General features: G+C 40.1%; 1 protein-coding gene across 1 annotated transcript; it reads left to right on the top strand.

Moving 5' to 3' along the window:
* Positions 1–8621, top strand: PAQR9 (progestin and adipoQ receptor family member 9). The gene has a single exon (XM_039876490.1). The coding sequence runs from the start codon at positions 292–294 to the stop codon at positions 1423–1425; it is 1134 nt and encodes a 377-aa protein (XP_039732424.1). The 5' UTR covers positions 1–291; the 3' UTR covers positions 1426–8621.
* The last annotated feature ends 11775 nt before the right edge of the window (positions 8622–20396 follow it).

The raw sequence follows: 20396 nt of genomic DNA, 5'->3' as shown, positions 1-20396 counted from the left end.
GCGGCCGCGAGCCAGTAGCAGGGATCTCAGCCAAAGGGCCGCCGAACCACGCGCGCCCCTGCCAGCCGCTGCGCTCTTACAAATTTATTATTTTTATTTATTTCTTTATTTATTTATTTATTTATTTATCTTTAGAAACGGCTGCTCAGAGGCTCAGGTCTTATCTTGAACCTGCAGCGACGCCCTGGGCGCGTGCACAAAGGCTCCGACGGCGGCCGGCGGGGACTGCCGAGCGCCCTGGAGCCGGCGCCAGAGGTCGCCTGTTTGCGTCCTAGGCAAACCCCAGACACCATGCCGCGGCGCCTGCAGCCCCGGGGCGCGAGCACAAAGGGCCCGCCGGCCACGATCGAGGCGCCTTTGGAGGCCGCCTCGCGCCCTCAGCCTTCCTCCTCCAGGGTTCCTCTCCAATCGGACAAGCCGCTGTTGCGCTGGGACGAGGTTCCCGACGACTTCGTGGAGCGCTTCATATTATCGGGCTACCGGCGGCTGCCCTGCACGGTGCAGGAATGCCTAGCCTCGGTGCTGAAGCCTACCAACGAGACGCTCAACTTCTGGACGCACTTCATCCCGCTGCTGCTGTTCCTGAGCAAGTTCTGCCGCCTGTTTTTTCTGAGCGGCCGCGACGTACCTTTTCACCACCCGTGGCTGCTGCCCCTGTGGTGTTACGCGTCGGGCGTGCTGCTGACCTTCGCCATGAGCTGCACCGCGCACGTGTTCAGCTGCCTTTCGCTGCGCCTGCGTGCCGCCTTCTTCTACCTGGACTACGCTTCCATCAGCTACTACGGCTTCGGCAGCACGGTGGCCTACTACTACTACCTGCTGCCCGGCCTAAGTTTGTTGGATGCCAGAGTGATGACCCCTTACGTGCAGCAGCGCCTGGGCTGGCACGTGGACTGCACGCGTCTCATCGCCGCCTATCGCGCGCTGGTGCTGCCCGTGGCCTTCGTGCTGGCGGTGGCCTGTACCGTGGCCTGCTGTAAGAGCCGCACGGACTGGTGCTCTTACCCGTTCGCGCTGCGCACCTTCGTCTTTGTCATGCCACTCAGCATGGCCTGCCCCATCATGCTCGAGAGCTGGCTCTTCAACTTGCGCGTCGAGAACCCCACGCTCTTCGTGCACTTCTACCGTCGCTACTTCTGGCTGGTGGTGGCTGCCTTCTTCAATGTGAGCAAGATCCCCGAGCGCATCCAGCCTGGCCTCTTCGACATCATTGGCCACAGCCACCAGCTCTTCCATATCTTCACCTTCCTCAGCATCTATGACCAGGTGTACTACGTGGAGGACGGCCTGCGCCAATTCCTCAAGGCGCCGCCTGCCGCGCCCACCTTTTCAGGCACCGTGGGCTACATGCTGCTGCTTGTTGTCTGTCTGGGGCTGGTCATTAAGAAGTTCCTAAACAGCTCCGAATTCTGCAGTAAAAAGTGAGCCTAGGCCTTGGAGGAGGCTGCTGGTCTACCTACCTGTTTGGAGTTTCTATTGTTGCTATTGTTGGTTTGTTTTCAAGTTTTGTTGTGTTTCCTTCTTCGCTCAAGGAGGGTGCTGCAGAACCACAGGGGAGAAATCCAATGTGATAACGGGTCTTCAATGCACCTTAGGGCTTTGGAAGAGGGAGGTGGGTCAAGCAGGAGGGATAGGGCCACTGGTTTTTGCCCCGGACAAAATTCGGGTAGTGTCTGTGACATCCAGGGGTTTTTCTAAGGCAGCAAATAAAATCCCAAATAAAACCCCAAACTTTGATTTTCTGCTCGTCTTCTGTGCCAGCGGTAATAACAAGTAGCCCTTGTGAGGTCAGGTATGCAATAAAGTGGGTAAGTACTGGATACTTCCATTTCGGTCTGAGGAATGCTTGGATTTGTCAAAAGAATAGAGCTTTGTAGGAAAAGGGCACAAAGACAGCCCAGGGCTTAACCTGCTAGAAAATGCATGGAATGTGAACACAAGTTAATTATAAAATGTTTCTCATGTTATTTAAATAGTAATATATACAATGACTTTTCCTAACTTATGGAGCCTGTAATATGCACTGACTTTTCTTTGTCGTGTAGTTTTGACTTTTGCAGCTCTTCTGCGTTGTGTACACTTGAACTGGACATCAGGGCAAGCTGCTTGAGAGTTCTCAACTACTTTTTTAAACAGTGTTTTCTGAAGGCCTGTGTGTGTCAAAATACAACTGTGAATTATTCTACCTTAGTGACTCTGGTTAAACTATTGGTGAGGAGCTCAGTGGTTTGTATGGATCCCAGATTTCTACTTACTTTAATGTATTTCACAAAACCCATTTTGTTTTGTTTTTAATCTTATTATTTTCTTCTTTACTTATTTAAATTGCCACTGGAATAAATGTGCCTTTGAAGCAATGCCCAAATGACTGGTCCTCAAACATAGGAAAGAGCAGTTAGAGTAAGCTTTTCTTACTTTACTACTAATCAAGGTTTAACATTCCACCCAGGAGGTTAGGAAAATGGTGTTGGTTGTAAGTTTTTTGGTAGCACCAGAAATAGCTTACCCAGGACATGCAGATCATTTGGCTTCTCTACAAGGAGAAGGAGCCAACTCACTAATGTGCCTGTGGTTCCTAATGCAGCTATCAGGGAAGGTGAGAGGACACTGTTCTAGCCTGATGCCATCTATCCTTGCTTAAAATTAAAAATTCAATACTCAGGAATAAATGAGGCAGTTATATTATAAAGTCAAGAGCATACTACTTGAATTGTAACTGAAATTTTTGAGTTAAATAAGGTTATCATTGCCTAGTTAAACACTGAAGTCTCATTTGGATTCAGACTATGGTCATGAATGGTGATCGTCCTAAATCACGGAGAATGCGTGAACACACTTCTGAGATCCTTTCTAACAACCACATTAGCCAGTGTTATTTAAGACATTTTTTATAAACGCTAACCTTTACTTGAGACAGCACAAACCACTGAGGTAGCTTATTTAAATACTTATCACACTTCCCAACAGGTCCTTTTGGTTAAGAGCCAAATAAATCATTGAAAGGGAAGTTTTGACTTCATGGTATAATTTAGATCAAGCACATAAGGTAGATGAACACTTATCTCAGCACTAGTAGGCTGATGTTCCTAAAAAGATTTTTGTTTTTGTTTATGCTTTTAATCGCTACTGTATTTATAAACAAGGAGGCTTGGCAGAGTTCCCTGGAGGAACCAGTATCCTTGTGTGTTAATTCGAACACAAAAATTAGCTTCATATATGTCTATATTTAATTTAGAGCCTCTTAATGGGATCGTAAATATACTTTGCACGTTTGCCGATGGGTGTCGGTGTCTCACCTTTTGCAAAGTGCAAGGAGATTCCTATTAGATTACAGAGGCTGAGAATTTGTGCCTACCACACATGTCATTCCTCTCTGTAACTTAATTCAATACGTGCAGTCAAGGGCAGTTATGGAGATCAGAATATTTCCACGTGCAATCTTCTTTGCATATATCATTACTGTCTCTTCTAGAGCCCCAAAGAATGTTTGGAAGCTAGAAAAACTGGTTGATGAGTATTTTGTAGCTTCCTTGTAAAATGGGACCTCCCCTTTCGGAAGGTACTTTCAAGAGACAGACTTTTAAAAGGGTCGATGAGTTTGAGAACAAGAAATAAACCCCATGTTTGTCATTTAAAATTTCTGTTGGAGATCTGAGTCTGCAAACAGAATTCATTTCTTGCCCTGTGTCTTTGTCCTTGAGGGTAGGCAACATAGGCAACATACGGGTAAAATCATACCCATATCATTTTCAAGTGATTATGATACATGAGCTCAGTAAGGTGACACAGTTTTCCCCTCAAAGGTTTCAGCACCCAGTATGTCCCAGAGAGAATGAGGACTCACTTTCCTTCCCTTCGCCTTTTCCTCTCTCCCCCTTCCCTTTTCCATACCATCTTAGTTTTTACGAACCACATATAACATTGACAAAAGGACATTCTAGTGGAAAATAATGGTTTCATTTTATGTCATGTTTGCAAATAGGTTCCTTATACATACATGAGACCAAGATGTTTGTGAAACTATGTATGTTATTTGCTAAATTATATCAGATTTCTGTCAAGATTAATGATATTTTAGAATCAGCAGATATTTACGAAGTCTCCACATTTACATGGAACTGTCCAGGCATATTACAAATTTTGGGGGGTAATATGGTCATCAAAATAAAATAGCTTTAAAAATATTTTTTCACACTCTCCGTTTTGCTACATCTTTTAAAATTCATTTTTACTTTATTGTGTTCAGCTGTTTGAAATGTAGGACAAATGGTAAATAAGAATGCACTCCATTATCTCTGTACAACCTATTTCGGCAGTAGAATTTTGAAGCATATTATGTAATGCATTTTATTTTTACTTGTTAGTCATAATCTAGATGACATCTTAAGAAGCAGCATCATAGAGTCATGCCTGGGAAATGAAGGTGTTTGACTTCATTCAATGCCTGTCACCATGTGGGTTGGTCTCTGGGGTTGACTCATGCTTTTTAGTTGACTAAAGGGGGTTCCTTTTGTCCCTGTCCTCCTTGCGGCTGCACCTTCAGCTGAAGAAGATGACCTTCCCAGAGAGAGGAAGTGAGTTCTTTGGTCATGTCATGACTGGCTTGTAAAAATAAATGTAATCTTTTCCACTGGCTATACACTTTCTATAAATAGCCCAAGAATAAAGTATGGGGCTTCAGCGCTGGCCAGAGTGGCCTTCACATGTATCCATTCATAAATCCTGTCTGTAAGTGCTTGTAGTCAAAAACCGTTTAGCCTAATTCATCATGCTACTTCAGAGGAATCATTTCTAAGAATACAAAATTTGTGGGTAGACGTTATTTTTATAATTTTTTTCTGATTTGGTGCTGAATCTGAAGGCTAACAGCAATAAAAACAGGGATTTTTATCTTCAAATCTCTTCACAACTTTATTTAGTTAACGTGCACAAAGATATAGCAGAAGAAAGTTATAGGAGGAGTTATCTCCATTTCAAGGTTATACCATCAGTCCAAGGAAACAGACTTAATTTTTAAAATTGGCATTAGAATGAGGGGATGATTGTATGCTTGATTGTGAATGTTTACTAGTTTGCACGGCTATGGCCAAGCACAAGCACTAATTGGAGATTATGTATGATATATATGGTGTATATATGGCATATATGTTATCTGTATGTTATATATTTTTTAATTGACTACTTTATAATTGTAAAATAGAGTGAAGTAAGATATGGCTATGCTCGAATTTAGGTTATAAAATCTTATACAAAATGTTATCAGCTACTTAAATAATTTTTATCATCTTGGATTGTTCTTCATCTGTTTAAGTCTGCCAAAGCTGACTTCACTCTGTCAATGTCCTTTGAGTTGATTTTCATTCATTCATTTATGCAATCCCTTTAGTAATCATTGAGCACTTACTGCATGTTAGACATTCAGCAAGGATCCAACCACATTATTATAGCCATTACCTTTTGTCTGCTTGTGGAACAAGGGTAGGAACACCAGAGAGGCCCTCAGGCCAGGCACCAAACTCTGATCTTGGCCATAAACAGAATGTCCCAAGCCACTGAGTTTGGTTCTTTTCTCCCATTTATTTGCATAAGAGCAATACATAGAATCTTATTTCAATTAACATGTACTTAACCACAATCAATTGCCTTTTTCTTTTTTTTCCTGTTTGCTTCTAGGCCTTTGTGAATTTAATGGTTAAAAAAGAATTAGAAAATTCAATGTACAATCCAGGTAAAGGGTTGCAGGCATATGTACAGAGTTGAAAATTTTATCATCACTACTAGTTAACAAAGACACTAATACAAGTCACTTTTGGAAGGTTTATATTATTCATAACATTATGATGTAAGGTTCATCCAAAGTGCTTAGAATGTGATATCAAGTGTCTGAATTTCATAGATAGCATAATTAAGTTTTTATGCTTACATTTCCAAAGATAAATGTTCTTTAGCCTTTTCCTCCTTTAAGGTCTTTGTGTTGTAATCTGTGAAACATGTCTTAGAAAAAGAATCTGGAAGATATTATAAATAAAAAGTATCAGACGTAAAAAAGGAAGAAGGTATGAGAAGGGGAGAACAAGGAGGATTAGAGTCATACAGCCTGAATCGAACAGCAAGTTCAACTGTGTACAATTTTGCCTGAGTTTTAAATTTTGTCCCTAGAAAATCATGTGAACTCCTATGGCGAGGAATTTTATTTGGCAGCCTAACCACATCCTACAGCTTTTGACCTGAGCACTGGTGCCCCAGTATATTTTGAGCAGTATGCTTACTCCTGGCTTAATGTCCTTAATTTGTTTTCATAAAATTAGGGCATAAGGCAAAGAGGCCTTAAGGAATAGCACCAGCCAATTGTAAATCACCTTTTGAATCATTTTCTTGAAAGATTGCCCATATTCCCTGTCACATATCTTCTGACAAAAAGCGAACAAGCCTAGACAAACTGAAGAAGGAAGCATTCATTGGTTGAAGCTGAGAACCATTGTATTCCTCTGTGAGAGTCTACCTGCCTTCCTATTGATGGTTTTACTTCTTCGGTATTACAAATAATTATTTCTTAAATGTGAAAATAGGTGTCAGATCTTCTTAGCCACTATTCCAAAAAGCTAATACAAATTGTTGTTAAAAAAGGACAAATGTATTGCACTTCTGGTTTACAGATTTTTAACCAGTTTGTAGGCTTTTTTGTTTTGCTTTAGAATGGTTTCTTAAGAGTCTGTTCACAAGCTGCAGAATTAGAATGTTTATTTATAGGTCAGGGGCCAAGAATGCTCATTGAACTGTTAATTTTGGTAGGATGTGACTTTTAAAAGTTCTGAGCATACACCTACATGCAACAAAACACTCACTTATTTACTATTGAACTCAATGGAAAAATAGCCTTTTTGAAATTTTGAAAATGTTCCCCCAAAGTATTGTGCATCTAAATATAATGCATGAACTTTAATACTTTTTGTTCTTGAATAATCTCTGGAAGCTATTCCAAACATGGCATTTCTTAAGGAAAATTTCTTGAATGTGCTAAATGTGTAAAAGTTGCAGGCCACCTTTCTCATGCCTTACAGCTCCACCTAAAATATGCAATAAGCACTCAAATAGGAGTGGAGGCGTGTTTAGTTGGTTATTTAACCATGCTGTGGAGATGGCCCTGCTCCTCACAGCTCACCACAATACTGAGAAAAGACAGGAGAAAAGACACCATGTAAATAAACCCTTGTTTCTAGATGAAGGGCATATGAAAACACATTAATTTCATCTCTTCTTTTAGGTCCATCTCTAGTTCGAAAGCATAATCTTTGTAATAAGCTGAATGCAAAAACAAAAATAGGAAAAAATTTTAAAGAAGTATTCTAATTTTATATTTTAAAAGTTTATAATAGCAATGTGTTTGTAAAAACAGGCCTTAGCACATAGATGAGAACCAGCGCTTTTTTGAAAGCCTCATCTTTGTCCTGGAAGTTTAATCACCTTGAGCTCTTACCCAAATGATGAAGACCTAGTAGGTCTTTAAAAATGTAAATAATGTGTATTGTAAAGAAGAGTAAAACAATTTTTTTAAAAATAAGAAAACTGTCAGATATGTTATAGGTGTGTAACAAGGCTACATTTACATCTTTTTAAAAACTTCGTTTAATTCACCCTCCCAGCAAGGCTTAGCACAGAAGGTCTGTTTTTCCACGAGGCTGGTTTTCTGTTGAGGCTATGAGCAAAATGATTCTGACTAAGCAACTGAATGTCAAGGCAATGATGGGATGAGATACAGTTCACTTTGATGAGGATATAACCACCATGAATAATATGGCCAAAAAATCCACAGCCCTGGATACTGCTCATTGTTTCTTTGGAGTGGAAAGAAGAATAAAGAATACGTGTTATAGCTCTGAACTCTCTTCATTTCATCCTTCTCCCAGACCATTGCCACTACCCTTGAAGCCTTCAGTTTCTACAAACTCAGGCTTGAAGACAGAAGGTTTCTAAACAGATTCCGTATGTATTTAGGCCTTCTCAAACCATTTGCCTTATGAGGTTCACCCATTTCTAAACTAAGTAAATATGGTTGCTGTACTCAGATTTACAAGAATGTACAACCAGCAGGTCCCCTTTTGCAGTAAAGGGCATTAGTTAAAGCACCATACTCATTTTTCCTCTCAGGTCAGAGGCAGAGGGAGGATTTAACAGTGACCAAATAGATACCTCCTTGTATCAGGTTTGTTTGTTTATTTCATTTAATGGTGATAATGGAGGGAGAAGGGAGTAAAGGTTAATATGGGCATGAAGGAAGAAACAATCATATTTTCCCACTGCTTGCTAAATTTTTAGGCTACCCTGACTCTAGTCATCACCTACATCCGAAACAGCTGTATTTAGCTAGCTAGAAGGACTTTCTCAGGATGTGTGAACCTCTATACGGGGACTAAAAGGTGGTTTCAAAGCATCAGCGTATTCTGCCAGAAAACATTATTTATTCATAATTCCACATTACCTTGTAAATTAAGCAAAATAATCCATAGAAATATCACTCTGGTCAGTTTTATGCATGTTGCTGAACAAAATTGTGATTCGTTTCTGTTGTGTAGATTGCTATGATTTCGGTTTCCTGAAACATTTGTTCTCTATGGTCTTGAATATAAAATTCTGTATAACTGCATTTTTTTTTTTTGCTGAAAAAACAAATGTATGAAATAATAAATTATAGAGTTTAGGACTCTATTTGTATGCCTCTGTGTGTATGTTCAGAAGATATTCTTCAGCTAACAAATCATTCCTAAATTAATATTAAGTATGTATAACACTAATACACACAATAAGAAAAAACATTGTTCTTTTTACAAAAATCAGCAAGCAGTGAGAAGAGTGTAAATTTGTCCCAAAGAAGCACTCTTAGTATATTATTTTATACTTTTTAGTCAAATGAAATAGAAAATTCATGAGTTACTTTGAAACCATATCTTCTAAGAAAATACTTACAAATCCAGGTAATGAAGCTTTCTTTTAGACCCCTCTATTTTCAAGAGCACATGTGGTCCATGGACTTCTGTTACAACACAGCTACCCCGGAACCCTGGTGATGTGTGTGAATTTGCAGTATCTCTGTCCCAAGTAACCCTAACAAGGGAGATCCAACTTCAGTTCTTAAACTCTGTGGTGATTGCTACATCTTTAAATCATGTATTGTGCCATGACAGGCCAAGTTTTTTTTAGTTACCAGAAACAGAAAATCTCTCAAGCACAAAAAGCTCTGTAGGAAAAATACTGGGGAGTTCACAGATGTGCAGAGCTGACCACCTGTGCCTCAGGAAGGACAGGAACAGTGCTAGAGACTCAAACTGGGAATTCTTGCCTCAATTGAGCGGCTCTTCAGGGCACTGCTACAAGAGTGAGCCAACTTCAACTTGGTTTCTGGCCCTGTTCTGTCTGCCCCCAATTTAAATTTCTAGGAAAGAGTATCTGATTAGCCTTGCTTAAGTCGCATGGACTCTTCTGGCATCAGGGTGTGGTCCCATTTTGGCCGCACAGTATTTCTTAGGCCATTCCTGTCATCTGCCTATTTGCCTGAAGATCAATTTCCCCATCCTTCCCCTCATCTGTTCTGTATCGGAGCTGATTTTAGTTTCCCTTGCTTTTTGTTAGGTCCTGCCAAGGGAAGAAATGGTGGAAGATTGAATGAAAGGAAGAGGGAAGAACACAGGGATTTATTTTTCTCCTTCCTTTCCTACTCTTCCTTTATGGTTCCATTTTATTCTGGGATCCTCAGCCCTGGCTGCTGCTTCCAGTCAAAGTATAACCCTGAGGGAAGCCAGCATAAGAGTGAGTGGGGCCAAAAAGAATAAACCACAAAGGGAAACTTGATCAATCTGTGCCTGAAGCCTACGCACTTTTGGACTTTTCCTTATGTGAGACAATAAATAGCTTTCATTTTACAATCCAGTTTAAGTTGTATGTATTCCTTGTAACTAGAAGCGTCTTAACTGATCCATAAGGTTTGCTAATCTTCCAGCCATAAATAAGAGGATATGCACAGCCTCTATTCCAACTTTACTTAGCTAGTCCTACAATTTAGGACCTGCATATTAGATATTTGAAATACATCATTTTTTTAAAGTACAGATTTGTGTAGGACTCAATACTGCCCATTGACCCTTCTGTGTTGCCTGAACTGCTTTCTCTCTCTCCTGTTCTTCATTGCAGGTATTTCATACCTCTGACACTCCCACTCCTACTTTCTCCTCAATTCTCTGATTCTATCACTTCCCATCTCTCATAAATCACAGTCTATCTATTGCCCATTGTTCTCCTGTATGTTCAACTACTTTTATTCAATAAGATTCTTCCTATGAACATTTAAAAATGTACTATTAGTCTCTCCTATCTTCTAAAAAGAGAAAGTAACCCTCTCCCCACTATGTCACACTCTAACGATACCCGCCTCTCACCTCCTTCACAGTCAGGCTTTTTGCAAGAGTGGTATACATTGTCTTTGTTTTCATACTTCCCACTCATTTTTTTCACCCACTGCATTTTGGCTTCATTAATCTCACTGGAATGGTGCTTACAAGATTTCTAACAACCTCCTTCTTAACCAATGGACATTTCTTAGATCTTTTTCTACTCCTTTCTCATGAAGCTCTTTCCTTGGCCCTTGTGACCTGATACTCCCTGGGTTTCCTCCCATCTCTCAGCCTACTTTCTTAGAATTTCCTTTGCTTGCTCCTCATATCCAAAGTCAATTTTCTCAAAGTGTGAGCACAGACCATCTACATTAGTATACTTTAAGTACTTTTAAGTACTTAGTCAGCAGCTTGGTTCTACCACTTCCTGTCAGCTCCCTGGCTCACAGCAGAGACATTGTAATTCTTGTTCTAGGAAGCTCAACCTTGAATCTATTCCCCCATTCCTTCCAGTGGATTTGTAAGCCAAACAATGCTTGCTAATAAATCCCCTTCATCCCCAACTAGCTTGAGTGGATTCTGTTGTCTGCAACTGAACCCCAATTGATACAACAGGTAAGCAGAAAAAGATGGTGTTCAAGAGTGCTAGAAATAAGAAGCCATCGCTCTTTACTCTCCAACCAATCACTGTCAAGTAGTTTGCCGGGCTTCTGATTTTTTATCTTCGATTTCCCTTCGAAGACAAAGCAGGTTATGGATCAGGCAGCTTCTTTAGAGAGTTTGGATCTATTTCAAAGCAAAACAACAACAACAACAAAAACAACAACAACAACAACAAAACACACACACACACGTTAAGAAGAGAGTTACCTATAAAATTTTTCCTTAATGTCATCTTAAAATAGAAGAGAGATGCAACATGTGAAAACTTGGAATATGTGTCAGGTGAAACAATAAGTGGCTTTCCCACATATCAGCATAGTTTATAGAATTTTTTATAGAGATTCAGCTCCTAATAACCAAAATCCATTCAATATAAAGTATATACAGAATCATAACATTGAATAGGAATTGTATGAGTCTTTGATCTAAAAGCTTAATTGTAGTCTTCCATTTCAGTGAGAAGAAATCAAAAGTGGGCCAGAACTTCAGCAGCTGCTTGGTTTCTTCTTTCCCTGGACAAAGGTACTTATCCCTGTAATGTATCCCCTGCTTCTTCTAGGAGTACCCTAAATTTCCTTTTAGGAAAGCCCCCTCCATGGAACTTCGGTGGGACTGCTTTCCCTGGCTATGGGTGGGCATGTGACTCAAGGTAGGCCTGAAAGTGCAGAGCTTCTCTGGATTCTAAACTTTTCATGACTTATCTGCAATACGTCCTTATGCAATCTATGAACTAACCCATAGTCTTCAATAAATTATTATTTTTTATTATTATTTTCCCCCCTTAAGTTAGCTGGAAGGTTTCCATTTTCTGCAACTAAAGAATATAGGCTGAGGACTTCTAATTTCTGATCTGGCATGTAAAGAGTATAGAAGTTGCCATTCCATCCTAACAATTAAAAAGCTGAATAAACTGAAAAATCAACGACTCTTCTTAGATCCATTAGAGAAGTGAGATCACAGAGCAAACCATTGTCCTCAAAACTGGGGTGACAGACAGGATACAGAGAATTACAATTTACCACATTAGGAACCCACCTGCAGAAACCTCTGCAGGAACCAGTACTGGGCTCCTTTTACCTGGTACATCATGCCTGATTTTCAATAAAAAATTCAAGACTATTAAACTAAAAGGCATAAAACATAGTTTGAAAAGACAGAGCAAGCATCAGAAGCAGACGCAGATAAGGCAGGATGTTGGATTATCAGACTAGGAACTTAATACATGCTAAGGGCTCTAATGGAAAAAAAACAGACAATCTGCAAGAACAAATGGTTTATTGTAAGTAAAGAGATGGAAATTCTAAAAAAGAATCAAAAATGAATGCTAGAAGTCAAAAACATGGTGACAAGTAAAGAATGCCTTTGATGGATTCATTAGTAGACTGGTCACAGCTGAGAAAAGAATCAGTGAGCTTGAGGATAGGTCAATAGAAACCTCCAAAACTGAAAAGAAAAAAAATGGGGGCAGGGAATAGAATATCCAAGTACTATGGGACAACTATAAAAGATGTAGCATATGCATAATGGTAAAACCATAGAAAAAAGAGAGAAAGGGACAGAGCTTTCTGACTGATAGAACATTCACTCAAAATTTGCAACTTGAAAGGAGATTCTACATATAGATATGACATGACTTCTGAATCATTTATAAATAATTTCTCTCCTCTCTTTCTGAGAAGATCAGTTTCCTGATCTCCAAAATTTTTTTCTCAAGAGCTAAAGGAATTCTTAAAAGAAGGTGGAAATTTTAAAAATCTGATTATTTTTGCAATTTACAGGTACTTTCTAAAACCATAGGATTAATAAAAGAGGTCTCATATCCTGCCTGCTCATATAACTTCCATCCTTCCTACCTTGAACCTACATAACTGTAAAAATATATGTGAAAAATTGAAAAGTAAGGAGAAGGCATGTGAACATTTATCTGTACAAAATGCAATTCTCTAAGAGCTACATTATTAATTCAAGATGACTTGAGTGGGTTTTTACTTCAGCATTTAATTCAATGTTTCACTGTATTAGTTCATCCTAAGCCACTATAAATCTGTTTTGACGATAATCTATAAATATCATTTAGAGTTCTTTCATATTCTTATTTTAGTGACAGAGAGATGTCATAAAGTACAAAAAAATAAGTTTAAGGAAATAAACATTTCTATAGATATACATATATAATACACCAACTACAAGGTAATGATCATACCTTGCATCTAAGGCAAGAAAAAGATGCACATTTTCTGTTGTTTTGGTTTGATATTTTCATTTTCACTTGTTTTTTAAAATGTTTTTATTTGGATGTTTTCTTTTTGTCGCTTTTAGCTCCTAGAGAAACGGTCAAATATAAAAGACGGCAGACGCGAAATCCTGTCAGAAGCTTCTAATTTTAATCTCTGGTGCTGATTTATCACAGAATCACATAAAGGGATCCAGGGCAAGTGGTATAAATCATGGTGCCTCCCTTTAATTTTATTGTACAGGTGGAATCTGGCTAAAATGAATTTAAAGAGTTTAAAAGGAAAAGTTGAGGGCATTAGCACCAGGTGGCAATTTTACACTGTCTCCTCATCCGGTTTTACAGAATCCTTTTAGCCTCAGGAACATCATTCGCTCGATTGTGGCAGAGGGAGCTGTTCTGGAAGGATGAGTCACAGCTGTCTTGTGAGTCAGACTCAAGTCTGGTGAAGATAAGGTTCTCCCTTTCTTCTTGAGCATAACAAAACAGGGCTTGTCATATGAATACTAGGGTACCTTTAAAAATAAACCCTTTTCTCCCCGTTCTTGCTGTTCAGTCCCATAAATAGTTCTGAAAAGATATATGTCAAACAGCCCTGTCGCTTGGCTCCCCCCATAAGTGCTGATGACTAGTCACAATCCCGTCTGAGAAATCCCAAAGAGGAAACAAGTGCCCTCCTGAAAAACCGGAGGCTGCATCTGGAATAGTTGCCCAGGTGTACGGGTATCTGAGTGACCAGCTTGGCTTTTGTGTTTGGCGCTTTGCTCTTATTGTCCATCCTGCGGCCACGGAGCTGGATAGCTGAGCGGCCTGAAGATCCTTACAAGGAAGAAAATCCTGGCCCCCAAAGTTGAGGATGTGAGAGTGGGGATTCTGCCACTCCAGAATACCTAAAGAGCTGTGGACACACACACATACACACAGGCGCGCGCGCGCGCCCCAAACTCAAACAACCTGCGAAGTGGCGAGATGATCCCTAAGAGTAAAGGTCCCCAGAAAAATCTCTTTCAGAACCCAGTGAGAGCGGAAGGGGAAGTGTGCCGGCGGCGGGGGGCGGGAAGGGGGTCGCTCTCTTGATTTCCGCGGGAATTCTTGCACAGCCGACTGGGTTTCAGGAGTATATCTCGAGCAGCCAGGTGGATGCGGGGTGTTTTCCAGACGTAGGCGTGAAAGGGGTCACAAGAAGCAGGGGCTGGGCGAGGGTGGGCAGCGGCGCCATGAGGCAGGGCTGGAAACCATCGAATGTTGGTCCAGGGATCGGATCAGGGCGCAGGCAGAGAAGATCCTGAGGCTCAGCGAGGTCAGCGACTCGGCTTTGGCGGGCTGGAGAGGGGAGGAGGCCGGCCTGGCCCGGAGCTTGGCACTGGGTGGAGTGGGCAGGTGGCTAAGTTGAGGGCACCCGGCCTCCAGCTTCCTGGCCGGGGCAGGAGAGCGCGCGGCGTGGTCGCGCTCTAAACTTCTGCCTCCTCCTTCCTCTTACTGTGGCTCCTTTCCTCTTGCATCATCATTACCTGGATGGGGTTTGACTTCTCGCGCCATCATTTTGTAGTCTTGTCATCTTAGGAAGTTACTTGACCCCTTTAGACCTCCATTTCCTTATCTGTAATATGGGCTGGGAATGTTTTCCACTTCGTAGTAGTGTGAGGATTCAGCGAATGAATGTACAGCAATTTCATTCAGTGCCTGGCACACGGTAGCTGTTGCGTACATTTTAGCTAGTGTTATAGTAGCTCAGACTCTTAACTCACAACACACACAATCTGTGAGGATCCTGGGGACATGTGTGTACTCTAGGGGGAAAAAAACTGGAATTGAATTAACTTTCTATACCAGTGTTGTCAAACAGAAATATAATGCAAACCACATATGTAATTTTCCAGTAGCCACATTAAAAGGGTAAAAAATATCAGATGAAATTAATTTAGCCCTCTATATCCAAAATATTATCATTTCAGCATGTGGCAGTAGCCATATTTCAAGACCTTCAATCTCCCACGTTCTGGGCAGCACACCTCAGATTCCTTTTCATCATCTCAAATGACACCACCACCTTTATCTATCGATGTAGCCACCCCTGCCTCTCCTCCCCACATACACACACATTCACCATGGCTTCACCCTCTTTTATTTCCTACACATCATCAATCACCATGTGAAATTACCTTGCTTATTGTTTCTCTCTCCCCATTATAAACTAAACTTTAAGATGGCAGAGTTGGATCCCCAGCACCCAGCACATTGCCCAGCATTTTATAGGCACTCATTTAATACTTGTTGAATATATGAATTAGCAAATGAGTAAATGACTGGATGTGGTAGATCTACCTACTCTACAGACAGAATTACCCAAGTTCGACTAAGAAGATCTCTCAACATTATAGAAATAATAATATTATATTTGAAGAATTTAGAGTATACACAATATTCATAAGGCTATGAAAAAAGGCTTCTGTAAATTTGGCCATTAATAAGGTAATGACAAGTAACTCAGCTACTGTTAGGTAGTTAGACATGAGCAATGGAAGAACAAAGAAACGAAGGCCTATCTCAGCGACAGCCCAGAGACTGCCCAAAGAACACCCCATTTGTAGTAAAAGAATCACTCCTGCATCCTGAGAGACAAAGGACTGGAGGGCCATAAACCTATAGCTGGTTTAGTCCCGCCACAGACATTTGCACAGAAAGTACTACCCTAACTTGCCCATAACCTCAGCCTCATTATACCATCATTATAATATCATGCCTATGCCCAGAAGTTCATGAATCTAATTATAACAGACTGAATTCTGGGTAAGCATATGCACAGTCGGCAAAGTGTTATATAGCAGGCAACTGTCAGTTAAGGTGACTCACCTATGGATCATCAAGGACCTCCCATTATGGCCCAAATATAGGCAGATTTTCTCATTTCTTCACTGTTACAGCTTTCTTTGCTGAAACTTGCTCCTTCCTTGGAGCATACTCTATCTTTTATCTTTTATCTTTTCACCAGCCAAATTACACAGAGCTACAGCCTTCCTTAGCATGGCCCAGCTGCTTCTAAAATATACTTTTAATAAATCTTACTTCTTCTAAATCTCACTGTGCTGAAATTACCTCTGTATCAGCAAGAAGAACAGAGAATCTCCAGTGTTACCGGAGCGCTACCAGAGTTCAAATTACCCCGGCACTAACATTATCTTTATTTATAGGTTTATAGACTTACTCAGCTGTGATAACAGAGGTATCAGATATTCTTCAACAGCCATTTATTTACTTTATGGATTACCTGGAATGTATGCTAGCTCAAAGATTTAAGACTTTAAAAAACAAAAATTAACATATAAAAATATTAACCTGAGTCCAAATGGTGAAGAGCCAGTTAACTATGGATGGGTTAACCTTCACTAAAAGGAGAGTAAATGGCCTAGCATAAAAGTATGTATATATATATATGCTCCTTTGAGACAATTTAAAAATAGAACTTTCTTGATAAAACTAAACATTTGGGCTACAGGGCAATAACAATAGTTAAAACTTATTTCTGGGCAAGCAACACAATTAAAGCTATAAATGTTTTGTGATATCAATTATAAGGGGCTCATTAGCTATTATAAAATGGTTAGTAAAATGGTGATTTCTAAACCTGGCTGCATAGTAGAATTACCTAGGGAACTTCACAAAACAGCTCATTTCTAGGCTCAAACCAGAAGCTCGAATTCAGGCAATCCATGGAGATTCTGGAATGTGTCATTAGAAAAGCCCTCTAGGTGTCTCCAATAATCAGCCAGGCATGGGAATCTCTACAAAAGAGTTGTCCAAATATCACCAGAAGCATGTTCATCAGGACACCAGAGAGGCTCCATTTTCAAGGGCCTCTTATCTGCCTGAGTCCCTCCCCAAGCCCTGCATGTAATTTTTTATTTGTAATTTTTTATTTGTAATTTTGAATTCCTTTTCGTAAAGAAGCAACCCTTCTCCCACCCCAAATTGTGAAATGCTCTCTCCCCACAAAGTCTGGATCTTCTCCTGGATGTAAACTATACTGTAGTCAGAAAACTATAGCCACAGAGTATATCTGGCCCTCTGCCTAATTTGTACAACCCACATCTAAGAATGTTTTTTTTTGCATTCATTCATTCATTCTTTCATTCATTTATTTAAATTAGTTTCAAGTATACAGTACATTGTTTAGACATCTGTATAGTTCGTAAAACGAACCCCCCAATTACTCTCTCCCTCCCCTGACCCTCCACCTAGCCAGCGTATTAATGCTAACTGTATTCCCTATGCCATGTTCCCCAACCCCGTGACCATCCATGGGCTACTAATTTGTACTTCTTTAACCCTTCACTCCATTCTCCCAGGCCCCCAACACCCCTTCCCTCTGTCCATCACCAAATTGTCCATTATATTTGTGAGTCTGTTTTTTATTAGTTTATTCTTTTTATTCCTTAAATTCTGCATATGAGTGAAATTATGTAGTATTTATCTTTCTCTGTCTGACTTTAATACCTTCTAGGTCCATCAAAGCAATATCTTTTTCCATCCCCTTCCTTTTTGTCTATGTGCATCTTTTAATATGACGTGAGTCTTTTGAATTTTTTCTTCTTAAAGAACTCCCTCCAACATTTCCTGTGATACTGGTTTGGGGTTCATAAATTCCTTTAGCTTATTTTTGTCTGGAAGGCTCTTTATCTGTCCTTTGACTCTAAATGATAGCTTTGCTGGATAAAGTATCCTTGGTTGTAGATCCTGAGTCTTTATCACGTCAAATATTTTGTGCCAAACACTTCTGTCCTGCATAGTTTTTTTGGAGAAATCAGCTGCCAGTCTTATGGGTGTTCCCTTGTAGGTAACTCTGCTTTTCTCTTGCTGCTTTTAATATTCTTTCTTTGTATTTAACCTTTGGCGTTTTACTTATGATGTGTCTTGGTATGGACCTCTTTGGATACCTGTTTTTTGAAATTCTCTGAGGTTCCTGGGTTTTATGTCCATTTCCTTCACTAAGTTAGGGAAGTTTTCCAACATTATCTCTTCAAACAGCTGTTCAACATCTTGATTTTCTTCAGTTACACTGATCAGACAGATGTTTGAACCCTTAATAGTGTCCCATATGCTCCTTAAATTATTTTTATAGTCTTGGCATCTTATCTCTTGCCATTCTGTTTGCATGTCCTTGGCTTTCCCATACTCTAGATAGGGCATTTGATCCTTTTCTTTATTCACTTTGTTTATTCCTTTTAATATGCTTCTCATCTCAGATAATGTGTTCTTCATTTCAGACTGGTTCCCTTTTATAATTTCCATTTCCATTTTTATATTTTTTTTATCTCTTTGTTGAAGTTCTCACTGAATTTATCTATACTTCCCAAAAGTTCATTGAGCATCTTTATAACCCGTGTTTTGAACTCTGCATCTGTTAGATTACTTGACTCCATTATATCTGGATCTCTGTTCTTTTCTCTCACATGGTTTCTGCTTCTTTGTCTTCCTATTTTGGCTGCCTTTCTATGTCTGTTTCTATGTACTAAGCAAAGTTCCTAAGTCTCCTAGTCTTAGTAGTGTGGATTTGTGACGTAGGTGTCCAGTGGCACAGTCCTGAGCGGGGTTGAGCTGCAGGCCAAATTTAGCCCAAGCCTCTACCCCTCCGGAGCCACCTGTTAAGATTCAGTAAGCAATCCACAGATGCTGTGCTTATAGTTGCCTCAAAAGGCACACCAGAAACCCAGGCCAGCTGCCTCCAGTGTGAGTCTAGGCGCTGCTCAGCAAGGAGCACCTGACTTTCTTAGGATATACCTGGACGTGGCTTGGGTGAGCCCCGAGCAGGGGAGGTGGGAAATCCTATGGGTGGAGCTATTTTTATTATCCAGTTTGATGGCATCACAGCTATGGGGCGCTGTGCCCGGCACACTGGGAGGGGAACAATGGATACCGCCAGCACTTCTGTACAGAGAGAGTCGCGCCTCAGCCTTCACTCTGACGATGTCTCCCTGGTGCCCCTGTGTGCAGGCTAATCAGCAGAGTGAGCAAGTCTGCCACTGAGAAAATCTGCTCGCAGATGCAGCCCCTTTAAGAGGCTTCTGCCACTGCCGCTGGGGCAGCCTCCATCTCACTCAGCCACTGGAGACCGGACAGCATGGCGTCCTCACCCCGTCCTACCTTCTACTGTTGCAGGGTGATTTCTTGGATTTCTCCCTAGTTGTATGGCTTGTTCATTTAGATCCCAGGCGATTTTTCCTTGCTGCTTGCTCCTTGTTTTCGTCACAACTTTGATTTGGTCTCCAGAGGGACGAACAGATGCTCTATCATCTAAACCATTTTTTTTCCTCTCTTACATTTTTTAATGGTTGAAAAAGCAGAAAAGAGAATAATACTTTATAACATATGACAAGTATGTGAAATTCAAATTTCAGTATCTCTTGGTAATGTTCATACATTTATAAATTGCCTGTTACTGCTACAATGGCAGAGTTGAGTGAGTAGTTGCAACAGAGATTGTATGGCCTGCAAAGCTTAAAATATTTACTATTTGACCCTTTACAGAAAAAGTCCCCCAACTCTGACCTGCCATCAAATGATAACATCATAGGAACAACAGGAAATAGATTTGAAAGAGTTACTTTATTTAAAGTAAAAAGCATGATAAAAAATTGTTTGATGTAAACAACATAAACACTCAGTTGTAGAAGTGAAACTTTTATTTTATGAAAAAAAAATCTATAGGTGATTAAATCAGATGTGAATATCAAAGAATTTATAAAGCCATAGTATCTTATTCAATATCATTTAGAGCAAGCAATGCATGGTCTATAGGTTAGGAACGAGTAGTAACACCAAAGAGATGATTCAGCATAGGATGATTGTCAGTAAAAACTTTCCCTGGTAGAAAATACAGGAAAAATCTTGGACAGTTGCAAAAAAAAAAAATAAAAAAAAATAAAAAGCAATTAGATTACCATTAAGCATTGAACAATATATGCTCTGGGTTGTGGAAAAGTATAGTAAAATGTTACCAAAGTTATAATTCAAAGTTTAGCTCCGAGGTTGGTTACTAAATCAAATAATCTAACACTTTAAACAAAGCTAAAAACATTTAAACAATAATGATTAGGTGAATTGGGCAAGAACTGTGA

The sequence above is a fragment of the Pteropus medius genome, unplaced genomic scaffold, assembly GCF_902729225.1.
Source record: "Pteropus medius unplaced genomic scaffold, Ma_sr-lr_union100, whole genome shotgun sequence".
Lineage (NCBI taxonomy): Eukaryota > Metazoa > Chordata > Mammalia > Chiroptera > Pteropodidae > Pteropus > Pteropus medius.
This window is presented reverse-complemented; position numbering and strand designations above follow the sequence as displayed.

What these genes read in the sequence shown, in the direction of transcription:
- PAQR9 (XM_039876490.1), top strand. Translation starts at nt 292, where the DNA reads ATGCCGCGGCGCCTGCAGCCCCGGGGCGCGAGCACAAAGGGCCCGCCG.